Source organism: Uranotaenia lowii, chromosome 1 (genome assembly GCF_029784155.1).
Source record: "Uranotaenia lowii strain MFRU-FL chromosome 1, ASM2978415v1, whole genome shotgun sequence".
Classification (NCBI taxonomy): domain Eukaryota; kingdom Metazoa; phylum Arthropoda; class Insecta; order Diptera; family Culicidae; genus Uranotaenia; species Uranotaenia lowii.
Window position 1 is genome coordinate 131,631,740 of NC_073691.1, and position 17,466 is coordinate 131,649,205.

Sequence of the window (17,466 nt, forward strand, 5' to 3'; positions counted from 1 at the left end):
TTGAATTCAAAATCAATATCACGAAATATACAAATTTGTACTAAAAATTCCAAACTAAGCTCTAAATCCAAGATTCAGATCAAGAGATTTGCTTCAAAATTCAAATTCCGATCTCTTACTCATATTTAGAATCACAATTTACACATACACATACTTTGTAGAGATTGTGTTTTTATTTATAGAGATTGGGTTTGAAATCTATGTTTCAAAACAAAAAATAACACTACTAAAACAAAAATCGGATAATTAATCGGACAATTTTTAAAACCTTTGAGTACTGCATATAAATGATTGTCCCGATTAAAATTGTAACATTTAATAACATATGAATTACAATGAAAACCTGAATTTTTCGTGTACTCAAACTCAATAATATTCACTCAATTTATTGACACAACACAGTCAGTCGAAAACTTGTCCGTACAGAGTCAATTTCGGTTATCTTTGAATTTCTCAGACCCTGGGATTCGAAAAGTTTTATTTAAGTTTTATGAAAGATGAATCACCGTAATTTATATTCGTAGATTTAAATTAACGGCCTGGCGGTGAAAAGTGATGTCCTTTTTAGTAGAACCTCTAAAGATTATGAAATTTTTCTATATAGGTGGAAAGAAGGTTGAAATGAAAGATGTTGAAAATGAGCGGGTAGAATTTATTTAGAAGCATATCATTACATATCAAAGTTTTTTTTTAAGTTAAGCACTTATCCTTGATATTTTTTTTTTTTTTTTTATATATTTATTATAGACATTTTACCACGGTTGTGGCTTTCGTGTCTCACTTATCCTTGATGTTTTGCAGGATTTGAAAGTAACATTTGCATGAGTTTATCTGAACTTTTGAGTTTGTACTGAAAAATGATATGTTTTGTTCTGAAAAATCAAAAAGATTTTTTCTTCCATTGTGAAACCGAGCCTTCTAATATTTTTGTGTTAAATGCAAAAATCTGCAAAACCAATTTTCTGCTGAACATCTTTGTCCAGAGCAACAACTTTTATCCTTTAAGGCAAAAAAGTTGTGTCGTTAGATCAGGGTACCATTTTATGACAAGTCTCAATAGAAAATGATTTTCCTAAATTTCTGCTAATTGAATTTATTACTTTCAAATTAAAATTCATTACTTTGAAGAGACATCGGAAAACTGTTTTCTACATTTGAAAGCCTATAAATAGAGTTTTAAATAGCCTTTATTTTGTTTGTAGTTGGAGATTTTTTTTATGTTAATTAAAATGTAATTTTAATGTTTCAAAATATCTGTTTTTTAGAAGACTCACAAACAAACACCTCTCCTGACAAAATGATAGCATTTAAAAGCAAATGGGTTGTTTTATTTGAAAGTTTTTTTTCCTTCGCATAGCTAAGTTAAAGTTTATGGTCATTCCGTAACAATTTTGTGATATCTAAAAAAAAAAACAACATTTTCTGTAAGAAACCCTGTATCGAACAAACGGCTAAATCCCTATCAAATGGTTAAGTTTGAGGAAAAAAAAGACCATGAGAACAGTGGAAGGACCTAGGGAATTGCATAAAAGTATAATTTCATTTGTTTTTAAGGCCAAAAAATATTGAGAAGTATTTCTATTTTTTGCCCCTAAATGTATGCAGCAACATTGTGCATCTTTTGAGTATATTTGTTCTTTTATTTTTAGAAAACGTTGAAAAATTCAATTGAGTCCAAACAAAAAATTACTGTTATTAATATTTTAAGCCTACAGTGCTGAATGGCATCGAAACAATAATTTTGAATAAGTTGAGATAAGTAAAAACCATAGTGATCAAAGTTACCCCGAAATATGAAATATGGTTTTGTAACAAACGTTTAGTTACAGCCACTAATATCGTTTACATATTCTGCTAGCAATGATTGTGCTTTATACTCCTTACCTCAGACAGTATTTTAAAACTTTTGAGAGTTACAAAAAGCAGCCTCCTCCAAACTATTCAAAAATGAATAAAAAAAAGTGATCAATGTTCGCTCAGTTTACGGTACTTACTATTTTTTTTGCATTATGAACCTTGTTTGATTTGATTTAAACTGAGGTTGCCAGATTGCCCGGACTTTTTTTCGGATTTGCCTTGATATTAAACAAAAAAATTGGGCAAAATCCAAAGCCCGAATTTCACTGGAGAAGCCCACATTTAGTCCGAGTTTATTCTCATTCTCATTCTCAAATCAAACTTAAAAAACAAAATGTGTTGTACAAATTTTCTATTTATTTGTCTCAATCATGTTTTAGCAGATTTAATAAAAATAATCATGAAGGGTTTTTTGAAAGCCTAAAATACAGTTTAAAATTTGCTGGTAAATTTTAACAAAAAATATTTTTGATAGAAAAAGTTTTAGGATTCAACAATTACATTTTCATTAGAACTGTTATCGGAATGCTGGTTTGAGATGAAACATTTGTCATCATTTTAGGTTTAAAAAAAGCTATATTCAAATTAACTACCGGTTAAAACCAAAGTTATTGGGGAAGGGACTTAAATTGTTCCTTAAAGTTTCTAGCTTAAGGTTTTTGTATGTGGTGAAGCTACCAGAGTAAGTCTGTTTTTTCAATTGACGACCATCATATTTGCTGAAGCATAACGGTAATGATGTTTTGTATTTTATTTCGTTTCACACAAATTTTTCTTTATTGATCCCGATTATGTACTTTTAAAGTTCAATCACAAATTTTAATATTAGGCGGGTTCGAGAGGCAAATGATATCGTAATTTTGCTGCAAAGCTTGAACTAGTTATTTTTGCACTAGAGAACTTTCCAGTTGACATCATTTGGAGAATATTTATTAAAATATTCTATTTCAGAAGATTACGAGGGAGCACGGTCTATATTCGAGTTTATCGAAAAATCAACTGATAAAACTAAAAGTGCATCAACTTTATCCATAAAGTAACCGATTAAATCGATTAAGATATTTGAAGTAATATGATAGAAGGGCATTTTTGTGTCTTGGTCGGAAAAAAAGTTCACTCTTATTTTTAATTGTTTAAGATTATTTCATTTTAATCAATGCGATTTCAAAACCCTTTTTCGGATTTTTTTTTGTTTTCTGTCAGAAAGTCCGAAGAAATTATTATCTGGAACAAGCCTTCGGAAAAACCCTTATAAGTCCATATGGTTGTGTAAGGTACTTGAAAAGTTCACTTCAGAACCTCCTGTAGGTGGGCCTTTTTACACCTATAAGTGTTTTTTAGATGTTTTAATGGGGTTTATTTAACTAAACGCTGTTTTATAACTAAGTTTTGCAGCGCTCTTCCAGTTTCTTATAAAACTTAAATTGTTACTTGGGTTCTGTATCTCATTTGAAAGATTGAAAAATGTTAGCTGCAATTTTCTTTGATTTGTTTACAATTCTTGGGATGTTATGCTTAATTTGTGTTGTTTCTTTTATTTATTCAAAAAATCACCTCAACACGACAGCTCTAGTTACAGCGACAACAAGATTACACCATAAATTTCAATTCTTCGCCACAATGTCTGTGGCAGGAGTTTTTTTTTCATTTCGGGAGCCTCAACTTGCTTATGGTGGGAAAACTGCCATTTTACTCCACCCAACAACCCCACCGAATTTTTCCGACTTGGTGCTTGGCTCGAATCAGTTGGCAAAGTTCCACCTTGTGTCTGGTGACACAATTATGGCCCTACTGCTCCTGGCCTGGGTGGGCTTGGCTCGACGGAGTTTAAGGAAAATGAGGTAGGACCATCTCGAGACCAAGTGGATAGTCTCTGGGTGATTAATCTTTCTGTAGTTTTTTTTTTCACTTCTATATATTTCGTGGCAGGAGGAGATCTCTTTTTAAAAGACTGAACATTCAGCCTATTTGCTGACGGGCATGAAACGGAATGACCGATAATGGTGATGGAGTGAATTGTTCAGGTCCATTAAATTTTGAACTGTCGGTTATTTTCCGGGTGCTAACTGTTTAGTGGCTAGTGGAAGAGAGATGGATCTGATAAATTCGATGCCTGGTAGAAGTTCATAAAAATGTATAGATTTGATTGCTGCAGGATAGAGCATGACCGGTTAAGTACAATAAAAATTAATGGAAATCAGGTTTGCGTTCGAAGTTATAAATGGAATGTTCGATATGATAAAAACAACGTATTCCTAAACTCAAGTAAGTATTCAGTCCTTGTTCGCAGCTTCCATGGCGATTTGGGCCAAACGTCCCTAAAAGCATGCCCCAAATGACTGCCTCTCATCAAATATTCATCACGGTAAAGACGACGACGGCAATCGTTATCGAGGCGGTAAATTGCACCTTCCTTCCAGATCTTTCGAAGGATTGCACAAAAAAAAATCCAACCAAGCTCCAAGCACTAATGAGAAAATGGTTTTGCTTTCCATCAGTCCACTTGTGTTAATTACTTTCATTCGCAAACTCGGACTTATCTAATTAGACTTTCATCTTCTCTTTTTTTCTGCTCTCTTTCTCTCTTTGCTTGCGAATTGAAATTTTACACCAATTCCAAACTCAACAGGTAGGAGATGAGATTCTGGCCGTCAACTTGGTTGATGTCACGCGGATGTCCCTGGATGATGTGGTGATTATCATGTCCATCCCCAGACGGCTTGTGTTGGCGATACGACAGAGAAGAGGGGCAAGAGGTGCCAACTCTCCAGGGCCGCCTCAAATGTCACGACCGGAACAAAAACCACCCCCAGTTGTCGTCATTAAACGCGATCTACGAGATGACGATATGGACGATTCGGATCGAGGACCACGATCGAGATCTTCTCGAGAGCGTCGAACGGGTGACGGACGAGAAATGACTGAATCTCGTTCTAGACTAGGGTTAGGCCTAAACAACTACAGCCCACAGAGCGAACAACTCGATATGTATTATGCTGGAGGTCGCCCAGGCCAGCCAGTAGAAACACCAAGCTGGGGTTATAAACCTCCTCCGCCTCCATCGGTCATTACTGAGCAACCCAAGGGAACTCACGGTTTCCAGACGTCACACTCGTACTACCAAAATGCAGGCACACTCGAGTCACTCGCTGAAAAGGTACATTCATTCTACCCTGGAGCAAACCGTCGGATGTCGGCTGGAACCGGAGTCAGTATGTCTCAATCCCACCAACGGTTTCCACGTAGTGGATCTGACCAACACCTTCCACGGGTCGAATACGCAGACTATGCCTCCCTTGGACGACACACATTGCTACGGTCTAGTTTGAAATCCGATCTGGTTCAGGCGGCTCCGATTGCAGGCGGCACTTTGGACCGATATGGACGCTACGCGCCGCCACAGTCACAACGCACACCAAAATACGGTCCATCTCCTCTGGGAGCAGCCACTGGATCACTTCAACGAAGATCTCGTCCGGCCGTTGATTACTCCAGTGATACCGAAGCTACAATCGGCCCAAGGCCTAGTTACTACTACTACAATCATCCCGCCATGCAAGCTAATACAATCGCACGAGGTAGCACACAAGCCCTCGGAGGTGGACCAGAATTCGCAAAGTTTAACTCACTGCCACGAGAACGACCGGGATCACGCATGGGACTTCGAAGTCGCATCGGAGATCGTATTCAGGACGAAACTGATGGTAATCTATCGGCACCAGAGTACTCTCTGCCAATCCGGAGGGATCCTCGTCAAGATATACGGCAACGAATAACCGCCAGTCCATCGATATTTACCTCCGATGAGTACCGAGCATGGTTACGGCGGGCTCCGAGTAGTTCGGCAATCTACGAACAGATGCGCGCATCTCGTGACATTCTCAACCAACAGCGAGCTCATCGATTCTCTTGCTCAGCAGAGAACATCCACGATGTTCTCAAAAACACGGAAAGCATCTACAGTAGTCGGACGGCTTTGGCTGGAACCGGGGGAACGCTGGATCGGCACAGTCTAGCGTCCGGAGGACCCCGCATGTCTTCACTGCCAGTAAGATCGATGTCTTCACAGCACATAGGTCCCTCTTCGATACGATCACCTAGCGTACGGCGGATGAGGCAGCTCCTGGAGCTCACTCAAGCAGCCGGAGGACCGGGTGGTATCCCAGGATCAGCGCTAGCAGCGCTCACCGGCCATCAGAGTCCGGCGCCCACTCCAAGCACAACACTCCCACGCACTCATCGGCAGCTGGACATCAACCCAGCCGAGTACACCAAATACAAACTCGACAAACCTGGTAAGTTACCTTTGTATGCTGAAGTATTTAGAGATCATCTTACAATAGATTGAGTCGACTTGGGATCATTTTCGAATTTCTCAAACCCTGGGGCCTAAAAAGCTTTGTTTTGGTTCAAAACTCATACATGATTTTTGGTAGAATTTCTAAGTTACGTTAACATGAGTAAATTTAAAATTTTAGGTTTTGTGTGGCAAAAAGGATATTTTGTATTTAAAAATCAACATCATTTTTGTTTCTTCCTTTTAATCGAGCTTGCTAATGACTTTTGTGTCAGTTTATAAATTCTCCAAGGGAAATTTTCGCTGAACAACTTGGTCGAAGGCCGTTACTTCGAGTCTTATTAGGCAGAAAAGTTATTATTTAGCTATTAAACAGGGGTATGTTTTTAGGCATTGTAAAAAATAAATTCAATTGACATCATTGCTTATGCCTCACAAAGTATTGCATGAAAAGAAGTCATACTTACAGAGGTGCCAGGTCGTTTTGTCAAAAATCAGAACACCGCGAAGAAAAAAATCAGGATTTTTCAGGACACCAGTAAGTTGGTGAAAATTACATGCAATTCTGCTTAAATTGCATAACTAAAGGCGAAATATAGGTGCTGAAGACGCCTCGAATTATGCAACTGAAGTGAGAATAACCTTGGCTGACCTGCAGTTTATATCGAAAAACGTCATTTATATATCATTAGAACCGAAGATTATCATTGCTTAAACTGGTTAAACTATTTTATTGAAGATTTGTTTGATGTTCTCATCATTTAACAATCAATTTAGTTATGAATAAGATATTTTTTAAAAAATCAGGACAAATCAGGACATTTTAAGGGCCATTTATAAAAAATCAGGACCATTCAAGCCTTTTCAAAAATCAGGACGGCCTCTCGAAAATCTGGACAAATCCTGAAAAATCAGGACACCTGACATCCCTGGTCATACAGTACCCTATCAGTGATATCAACCTTCCAGATTTTTCCTGGATTTTCCAGACTTTTTGGACTTTTGCCACTCATTTTTTCACGATTCCAGACTTCCAGACTTTTGACATTTCTTCCAGACAATTCCAGACTTTTGGCTTAGGACTTAAATTGTTCCAAAAATAATATGAAAATTCAAAATGGTCATGGTACGACCTGGCAGAAAATGATTAGAATTTATGAATTATGAATGCAGTGATGAAAGCTATGAATAGTGCAAATTCTTCAGGATCGGTTCCACAGAAGAAACAAAAATGATGTTGAATTTTCAGAACAAAACATTCAATTTTCACATACAAACCTGAAAGTTCGTATTTTCTCATGCAAACTTTTCTTAAAAATTCTGCAAAATATCATGAATGAGATTTGAACAAAAACGAAGCTTTTTAGACTTTTGAGAAATTATAAATAGACTCAGTCTAATCTTTACGTTTACAATTTACGTTTTCTAAATCATATACCGTATTTATTAGATTCTTAGACAATTTAAATGAAAATATGCTTCACAGTTTAAAAAAATCCAAACATTTGGATAAACTCATTCAATTAAATTGAATGAGAAGAAACAGTCCGGAACTGATGTTCCAATTTTAAGAATTCCTAGGACATTAAAAAAATAAAAATGGAATTATACATTAGACTGAGTCAATTTGGGGTCATTTTTGAATTTCTCAAACCCTGGGGTCTTAAAACTTCATTTTGGTCCAAAACTCATCCATGATTTTTTGCAGAATGTTTAAGTAACGGCTACATGAGTAAATTTGAACTTTTAGGTTTGTATGGGAAAATTGAATATTTTGTACTGAAAAATCAACATCATTTTTGTTTCTTCTGCGGAACCGAGCCTGCTAATGGTTTTCGTGCCAATTTATAAATTTCCTAAAGGAAATTTTCTGCTGAACAACTTTGTCGAATATCATAACTTCGCATATTTTTAGACAAAAAAGTTATTAGTTGTTTAACAGGTATATGTCTTTTTGCATTGATAAACAATAAATTTAATTGACACCACGCACTGCTTGGCGACAAAGTTGTTCAGCAGAAAATTTCCTTTAGGAAGTTATGGTTTTTTTGTGAAAAAATTCACAAAATGGATTTGGAGGCATTCATTTTGACTTTACGTGCAATGCATACGTCAGTTATGCTGAAATGAAGTAGGTACTAAAAGACATACGCCCTCGTGACATTTAACTTCCAAATTATTCAGCGTGCATTGCGGATCTTGCCTGTGTTTCTAGATTGTTTTGATAAAAAAAAAACAATGTTCTATCAGGGGAACGTTTTTTTTCTCTCTCTCTCTATTCTAGTCGCGTTGCGGTTTTCAAAAAATTGAATTTTCTGATGAGCTTTATATTGTTAAGTTTAATTTTCATTACATGGAAACAACATATTCAAGAACAACCAAAAAAATAGAATTTCCTCCGTACAAAATTTGCATATGAAACTTCAATCCAAAACCCACTTACTCCATCTCTTTTAAAAGTTTTCAAAAAAATCATGCATTGATTTTGACCATAATGGAATTTATTATGAAAAAGACGTTTTATATTCGAAAAAAAAGTGTGAATTTGTCACACTCTCACTCATGTCTCTCGAACAAAAAATGAAAGTCATGCGTCTTATTAGCAACAAAAATAAGCATACTAGTGCAGTAGTTAGCAACCTTTTCAGTCGGAGTAGCCAAAAACTACAAATTTTCAGAATGAAAAAGCCTTTTCATAGATAACGTTTTTTTTTTGTAAACAGAATTAGGCATATTCTGTCTTGAACATAAATTTAGAAAATTTTTTTTTATAGCGTTTCAAAAAGGATTCTTTTTACTCTTAAATTTTCCTTTAAATTTCTTTACGTTTTTAAATAAAATACATGGATCAAATCTTCTAATCTGGTTTGATTTTAACAACCGCGTAGCGAAAGTAACACATATTAATCCAACTTGAATTTGAAGGTTTTATTATGGAAGCATTATTATCAGATAGTTTTATAACTGTTGTATAATGGTCAAGAAATATGCTTGGACTCTTTTTCAACCATTTGTGAAAATAAGGTTGTTTGAAAAGGCTAACAAAGCTTTTAATAAATATACTCTTTATGTTGTTTGTTGAATGCTCTATTTAAACTCCAATGAAAAATAAACCAAGAAGTTTGTTTCAAACTTTTTTGCATGTTTTAACCAAGGAATATTTAATTAAGGTAAGATTGCCAGAATTTTTTCAGCACGTATCCGGGCCGGACAAACCGGGCATTTTTTGTATAAAAACCTGGCAAATCCGGGCATTTGATTGCGATAGTGGCGATCAAAAATCCGGGCAATATCCGGGCGAATTTCCTCAGTACCTTGAAATTACTTAACAAAAATCAAGAAAAAAAAGTTTTTTTTCATTAAAATTTTTCGATGGATTTTGAACCGCATTTAAGGTTTCCAAAAAACCTTTCATATTAGTTTAAAAAAAAAACTTGCTCAAAAAATTTCGTTTTCGAGGCGTTTGTTGTTTTTTTTTGTATGATTTGCCAAATAAAGTGAATAAATCCGGGCAAAATCCGGGCATTTTTCAATGAATCCGGGCAACCGGACCGGGCCGGACTGTTCCCAAATTTTGTTCAAAATGTCCGGACAAACCCGGATAAAACAATGCAATCTGGCAACCTTAAATTAAGGTTGTGCCGAAAGCCATATTGGATTTTTTTTGTGACGTCACAAAAACGATTGTTTCGAAAATTTATATGACAATGGTAGAAATTTCAAAGAAAAAAACGTTTTAGAACGGAAATGAATTCCAATTTCATTTTGATTATGTTGTAAGGCCTCTATTTTACTATATTATGAAGTTTTTTGGTCCTTTGAAGATTGCATTATGTTTTTTTTCCTTATTTTATTAATGAATGCAATGTCGCCTTGACGCTAAACCGTCCAAATTGAAGAAAAATCAGATTTAAAAAAGTCTTGCTGGTAGAAATTGAGTGTTCAGCTGATTGTCATGATTTTAATCGAACCGGTTTACCATATACAATTCTTCACAGCAAGAAAAAAACGTGTAAATTTAGATCGAAAACGATGCACGAAAACGGAACATTGATTTTGATATAAAATTGTACCACGGTGTATTTTTCTCAACAATGTAATTTTTGAGGCGTGTAAATTTAGATCGAAAACAATGCACGCAAACGGATGACATAAACCGTCTCGTAAAAATACACAATGATGTAAATTTCAAAACATAGCACCGTTAATATTACAAATCTTTTTTAAATAATCAGTTTTTGGGTGTTGTTTATGAATAAATACGCCACATGTGTCATTTTATTTAACATATATTTCCGATACACTGAAAACTCAAAAAACATTCACCATCACTTGCAGCTGGAATTGTGGTTGTGTCCGATGATCCCCAGCAGGGCAATGTTTTGCCGATCAGCTTCAGGCATTCTTGAATCCTTCCGGAACAGCATAGTAATCGGAATCCCCTAAACATCAGAAACATTCAACATTGATTCGGCCTTTGATCCATTTATAAAACTGCAATTCCTGCAATCGAAAGAGAATTTGAAGTTCCATTTTTTTCATTTCGTCTAAAACTAAACCTACCATTTTTTAATTCAATTCTGAAAGAATTTGGTTCAGTTTTAATACAAAATTAACAGCGGAAGCGATTTTTTTTTTCTTTTCGCACAATAAACCACCATCTCGGATAAAAACAGAACAATTTATGCCGCGAAAAAAGGAAAACAATGGATCTGTCGTGTTTTATATTGTTTTCGATGTAATTTTATATTGAGATATATTTTTTACATCATACAAAATTAAGTTTATACCAACGATTCAAAAATAGATCAAAAAGAGTGTAAAATTACATCAGTTTTGAATTACACTGGTCAAAAAGTAGATCACTCGTATTTTAGATTGCGTATACTTTTAGAAATTTTTTGCTGTGTTATGTAGAACAATAAACATCAATAACTGATTGTTAACTCAGTTTACAAAAATGCCAATAAAAGTTTGTGGTTTTATATTAAAATTTGTGTTTTGATCACTTTGTTGTTATGAGGAGCTTAAACTGCACTGATTCGAATATTTTCATGGAAAACTTAGAAATAATTTTAAAGTTTTTCAAATTTCAGTGAGGAAAATCCACATTTTTTTCTAATTTCGATGGTCTATTTTATAGAAAAATAATCAAAAATGTAACATTTTTTTGTAACGATCTTGAAGAGCAAGAATCCTTCTACAATTACATGTTTTCAAAGTGGAAAATTTTCAGCACATTCTTCGAAGTATCAACGAATACTTGTGATTGTGACGTCTCAGTCCCCCGGAGAAGAATCGTCAATGACCCACAAAAAAAATGAGAGAAACCTGTGCTCAGAGAGAAAAAAAATGTGCGAATTGTTGCAAATTGTGATGCAGTTGTGCAAAGAATTCTTTCTCTACTGCAATCCCCCGACAAATTCTCACAGTTAGCTAGAGAGCCGCAGCTGTAAATCCAAAAAACTGCATGCGATTCGTGAGCAACTGGCCTAGTTTTTTCGCAACGGCACAACGTTTTTGTACACGGAGAATAAAGTATAGTTTTTCCAACTATATTCCGCCTATATTGAACTATATTTCTGATTGATTCTCGGCCAACTATAAATATTAAACTTTAAACTATATTTATAATAGATGATCTGGTTGATTTGTTGCATTCAACTATACATATGATAGATTCAACTATAGCCGTATGATTGATTCTATGCATTTAACAATAAGTATAGTAGATTCAACTATACTAATATAATTCATTCAATCATAAATATTATAGATTCAAATATACTAATATAATTGATTCAATCATAAATATTATAGATTCAACTATATCTATATGATTCAGTTTTTGCATTCAACTATATGTATATTATTAAGATTATTATAATACAGTTGGCTTTAAGTTGTGTTCTATCGCTACACCAAAATTAATTTCATGTATCTTGCAATTATTTTAAATCACTAATTCGTCATCCAGTTTGGATACATCAAGGAGGTACAATGACAAAACCATGCTTGTTCGGTCAGACTCCAGTGACGGAATTGTCCCCACAGCTTCCAGTGCGGAACCAGTAAGACCATTTGGCCCGAACTATAGATGTGAGAATGATTTCCTGCAAAAAAAATCTTATCTATCACAGATTTAATAAAAATGGGACCAGACTCACAGTGTTATTTTAGCTTCCGGCAGACGGTGACTTAATTCTTCCACAATCTCATCTTCTTGGAACCGGTCTCCACCGCAATCAAATGATATGCACATCCAACAGATAAACCGGGTTGTCTTTACCCTGTCCGGGGATCCCGGCGATGGGAAACAAGAAATCAAAATGATGTTAAATTGTGATGTTTCATTATAAAGCAAATAAATTTAAAAATCTTACCCGTTGTGCTGCTCAGGGCACACTACTTGCCGTAGTTGGTGCGAAAACCAGCGCCTCCACTTCCTGGTGGCCTACGAGGTTCATTTCGAGCCGGACAACGAGAATCGGTGCCACCTAGCCGGGATGTCCAACAATTCCTCCAGCGGCATCGATTTCTTCGTTTTGATTTGAGCTGCTGCCGCATCTGGATTGAATTGATCTTCACTAATTACCTTTTGTTTTTGCCATTGGTAAACACAAACACCCAGCCACCTGCTGCTGAAGGCACACTGACTACACTTATGTAAATACATTTTTATTCAAGTATCACACAACCAATCATAACAATATAGTTTAATTTAGAACATGATAGAAAGAATGACAATTAGAAGTTGGTAGTTGAATCTATTATATAAGTAGTTGAATGCGAAAAGATCAACTGCATTTCGATTATTGGTATTACAAGCTGAAATAATTGGAACAACTGTCGTCTTTTTTATCCGTGTAGCATATCGTTGCGATGGTTGCATTAAACAAATATGTACATAGCTTCCGGTGACATAAAAGTACTATCCAGAATAAGCAATTCTTTTTGAAAACTTCTGTTACCGATTACTGATTATAGCTAACTCTATGCTAACTCTTGGCCCAAAGCCGGTAGTTTTTCCTTCCTTCTTTTACTTGAGATGGGATAGGAAGACACAATAATATCAGGGATACGCGAGAGGACTATACCATTCGGCGCAGAGCTCCTTTACACCAATATTGTGCGAATTCTATACCAATCATGTGCAAATATCTTCATGCTGTCATTGGAATAGATTCTGATCTGGGGATGTGTAATTCAGATATAAGTAAAAATTCTTTCCATATCTTCTCCCTTCAGTGGTTGATACCGTTGGCATCTCGGGTATGCTCTGGATCCATCTGCTGGCGGGACGTGGTTTGAGGGCGATGTCCGAGACATCTCAGGCCCAGCAGCCGATGATCCGGGATCTATACTGCGTGCTGGAGTGCGATCGAATCCACAAAGCTCGCACGGTGGTACGTTCTGGCGATTTGCAGTTCGATTGGGACGAATCGTTCGAGTTGGATTTGGTGTGCAACAAGCAGCTGGACGTGTTGGTTTACTCCTGGGATCCGCAGCATCGACACAAGCTGTGCTATCGGGGAGCGCTATCGTTGAGCACCTTGCTTCGACAGTCACCCGTTCAGCAGTTGGCGTTGAAGGTAAGAGGAATCCTTCGGGTTGGTTGAATGGGTAGTTTTTCACGTCAAACTATATTCACAGGTTGAACCACGAGGAACCATCTACTTGAGGTTAAGGCACACGGAACCCTTCCAGTTGTACCGTCGTCGAGGATTGCCCAGCCTACGGGGTAATGTTCCGGCACTGTTCGGAGCTGATCTGGAAACGGTGGTTACGAGAGAATCTAAAGGCGCTCCCGGCAGTGCTCCAGTTCCTATCATTTTGAGGCGCTGTGTGGAAGAAGTTGAGCGACGCGGCCTTGATATCATCGGTCTATACCGACTGTGCGGATCGGCAACCAAAAAACGTTTGCTGAGGTCGGTTTTTCTTGCCGGGTTTAATTTGGAAAGCGTATCTAATAAGAGATTTTATCCCTTGCAGAGAGGCTTTCGAGCGAAATAGTCGAGCAGTGGAGTTGACACCGGAGCACGTACCAGACATCAACGTTATCACCGGCGTGCTCAAAGATTACCTGCGCGAGCTGCCGGAGCCGCTCTTTACTAAATGTCTGTTCCAAATGACCGTTGATGCGCTAGGTAGTCCTGTCAAGTAGGACAAGGGTGTGATAACTAACGAATTTTCAATTTTTCTCCTCAGGTGTCTGTCTTCCGGATGATCCGGAAGGAAATGCCAAGTTAATGCTCAGTATTCTAGATTGTTTGCCCAGGGCAAATAGGGTAAGTACCAGTTGGTAAAGAAGCCCAAGCTTACTTTAACTCTTCTGAGCCCCGTAGGCAACTTTGGTCTTTCTGCTGGACCATCTCTCGCTGGTCGTGTCGGCTTCCGAACGCAACAAGATGTCCGCCCAGGCACTGGCTACGGTTATGGGCCCCCCGTTGATGTTACATTCGTCAAGCACCGGCCCGAACGATGAAATCGATCACGCACAACCCATAGCAGTGCTCAAGTATCTGCTACAGATCTGGCCCCAGCCACAACATTCCACCGTAGGCCCGGGTGCCGGACATCCTGGCGGTCCCGGCCACGTTGGTACTTCAGGTAACGTAATCTCTGACTTCCTGCTAGCAAGTGTCTCTACTTACCGCAAGTCTAGATGTTGTCCATACTTCTACTTTTTACTTAATCTTTTCATCAACTTCTATGAATACTTTGGTTTCACATTGTATACTGCTATCGAAATCTATCAACTATTCATTTTTAACGCAGTTCTCATAGTTGTAATTGTTATCAGACAGCGGTCGAGTTTTTTTTTATCTTACTTCATCACAACCACATGCACGGCATACCCTGCTGTATTTTGTAAACCCGTTTAGTTGCCCATTTCCCCCTAACATGAATCTCAAAGATTGCCGTTTGCCGCCTGAATGCCTGACTGCCAGTATCATCAGATCATCATAACCTTCCCCAAGCCAAGGGACTCATAGAACACATGTCCAGCTCATAACTACTGTTAACTATTTTTGCAGGGATAGTCTTTCACTGTATTGTTGATTTCGTTCCCGCAACCTCACGTAAACACTTGCCGGCAACAATGCAATCACCGTCATCGATTACATGCATACACACATACATATCGAACACATCCCCACATTCATCACAGAACATTACATGATTATCGTTTTGCTATCAGTTTTAGGATTAATGCAAGTTTTTGGGAAAGCACCGTCTGGTTAAAATGATAACATTATTTCAGTTTCACGATCCTCGTGCTAAAACTGTTTTTAACTTGACAAAATTTAACAACAGGGATCTACAAGTATGGTAAATTGAGTTATCTTAAGATTTTGGTTAATACTGGAAGGCCCAAGCTAAAACAAAAGTAGATCCTAGAATTTCAAGCAGCTCTAACGTGAAACGATTTAAATTAATTTTATCTCGTTTTAGAATGATGGCAAACTATTTTCTTTTCACCACTACTTTGCTCTCGTTTTCCAATCAGTTCGGACGAGCTGAGATCGATCTTCAGAGCTTATTCAAACTAAGGACTTCTCAGCCCTGAAACGTTCCTCAATGACAGCATGACGAAATTAAATTTTGCAAGTCCCGTCATATGACCAGCAAAATGAGACGGGAGTTCGGTGCGCTGGCAGCTGTGAGATTAATTCTTTCGAGAGAGCGTGTAAGGAGATAATGGCTGTCAGTTCTCTCAACTACCGTGCTTTTTGTTGTTGGAGAATCATTGACCTTTGTTCGTAGCTCGCTGAATTTCTTAAAATCAGTAGGTAATATGCAATTTGAAGGCTTTTCTGAAAATTAAAAAAAAAACAGAACCGATCAATGGAAATGAGAACTAAGCTGTCAGTTTTTTGAAATTTTTAGACGGTAATATTTTTACCAAAACCTCACTAAATGGTGCTCAGCAATCTGTTCAGTTATTTTGAATCTGACAGCTTCCAAAATTACAAGTTTTTTTTTTGATAATTTTCAAAAAAAAAGCGGTTTTATTGTCTTATTGGAATAAATATTTGGGAATTCTTTTAAAAAGCGAACATTTAAGAAGGTATATCGCAGGAACAACAGAATTATTCAAACAAATATACCAGATGAAAACATTGTATTTAACGTACTAAAATGGCATATAGCTACAAAAGTGGAGGCGATATATGTATATACAATTATCAGATTCTAACATTTCGATTTCCCCACAAAAAGCAAAATAAACGATTTTAAGTAATTTGAGTTAAACGAAAAAAAAAATCCACGACCGAGATTTGAAACTCCGGTCTCCAGAGTTGGCTGTCCGATATCTTACCACGATGCCAACTGATAGGTTGATATAATATGATATGATATGATCCACGCTATAGCCCTATATTTGTTTTTTTTCACGAACCGGTCAAAGGAAGAAAGGGAGAGACCGGTTAGAGTGTCAATTGAAGGATCATCATTTATCGTAAATCAATTTACTTCTAGATAGTTCAAATCGTTAAAGTCGAATCAGCATATTCGCAACTTTTCGGAGACATATTTACGAATTGACTAAACCAGGAGTGAGCAACCCGCGGCCCGCGGGCCGCATGTGGCCCGCGAGACCCTTGTGTGCGGCCCGCGAAGCTTTTTTCAAATTTTAAAACCTTAACTTTTTCCTACAATGGATAGTGAGGAAAATTTCAGATTGATAACTTTTTTCTGGCATTTTAAGCGTTTATTATGTACTGTTCAAGGCTTAAATGCAATATTGATTATTAGCATAGCATAATATTGGAGTGTTTTTTATTCAGCATCCTTTTTTCCTTATTTAACTCCTACCACTTTGAGAGCAAAATCCATTAAGTGAGTCGGAAGAACAGACAAAAATCGGAACCTACACATGGTCAAAGGAATTTCGAAGTCGGTTTAGTGAAGTCATAACCTATTTTCGTTTCGAGCAAAAATATAAAGTTGAATGATAAAAAATATGCTCAGCAGATTTTTTTAAAATTATTCTATCCAAATCGGCAAAATGGCTTGTTCTGTTAGCAACCAGTAATATATTTTTTATTTCCGAATATTGACGAAAATAACGAAAGTAAAATAAAGCCTGGGTGAACGATTTTTGATTGTTTATCAACATGAATCAACACACAAAAATTATAAGTTCTTGATGAAAACAATTGATATCTGAAATTCTGTGATTCCACCCAAAATATCTTTGACGATTATCTGTGATGCTTTTTTCAGAAATTTGATAGAAAATTTATCACAAACATCGATAAATTGAGTTATTTCACTAATAATTCGCGATCCACATTACCGGAGTC

At 36.7% G+C, this 17,466-nt stretch overlaps 1 protein-coding gene across 8 annotated transcripts in view; it reads left to right on the top strand.

The window, feature by feature from the left end:
- The window catches only part of LOC129740048 (rho GTPase-activating protein 100F), a 211,777-nt gene that overhangs the window by 170,679 nt on the left and 23,632 nt on the right, over positions 1–17,466 (top strand). For 6 of the 8 annotated variants that reach the window (XM_055731629.1, XM_055731632.1, XM_055731630.1 and 3 more), the window contains 6 exons: positions 4,487–6,152; positions 13,403–13,746; positions 13,808–14,082; positions 14,147–14,304; positions 14,363–14,442; positions 14,500–14,764. In XM_055731629.1, the coding sequence (XP_055587604.1) occupies positions 4,487–6,152; positions 13,403–13,746; positions 13,808–14,082; positions 14,147–14,304; positions 14,363–14,442; positions 14,500–14,764 (2,788 nt within the window). The remainder of the gene's footprint in view (positions 1–4,486; positions 6,153–13,402; positions 13,747–13,807; positions 14,083–14,146; positions 14,305–14,362; positions 14,443–14,499; positions 14,765–17,466) is intronic. The other 2 variants (XM_055731634.1, XM_055731636.1) reach the window with 1 other exon arrangement.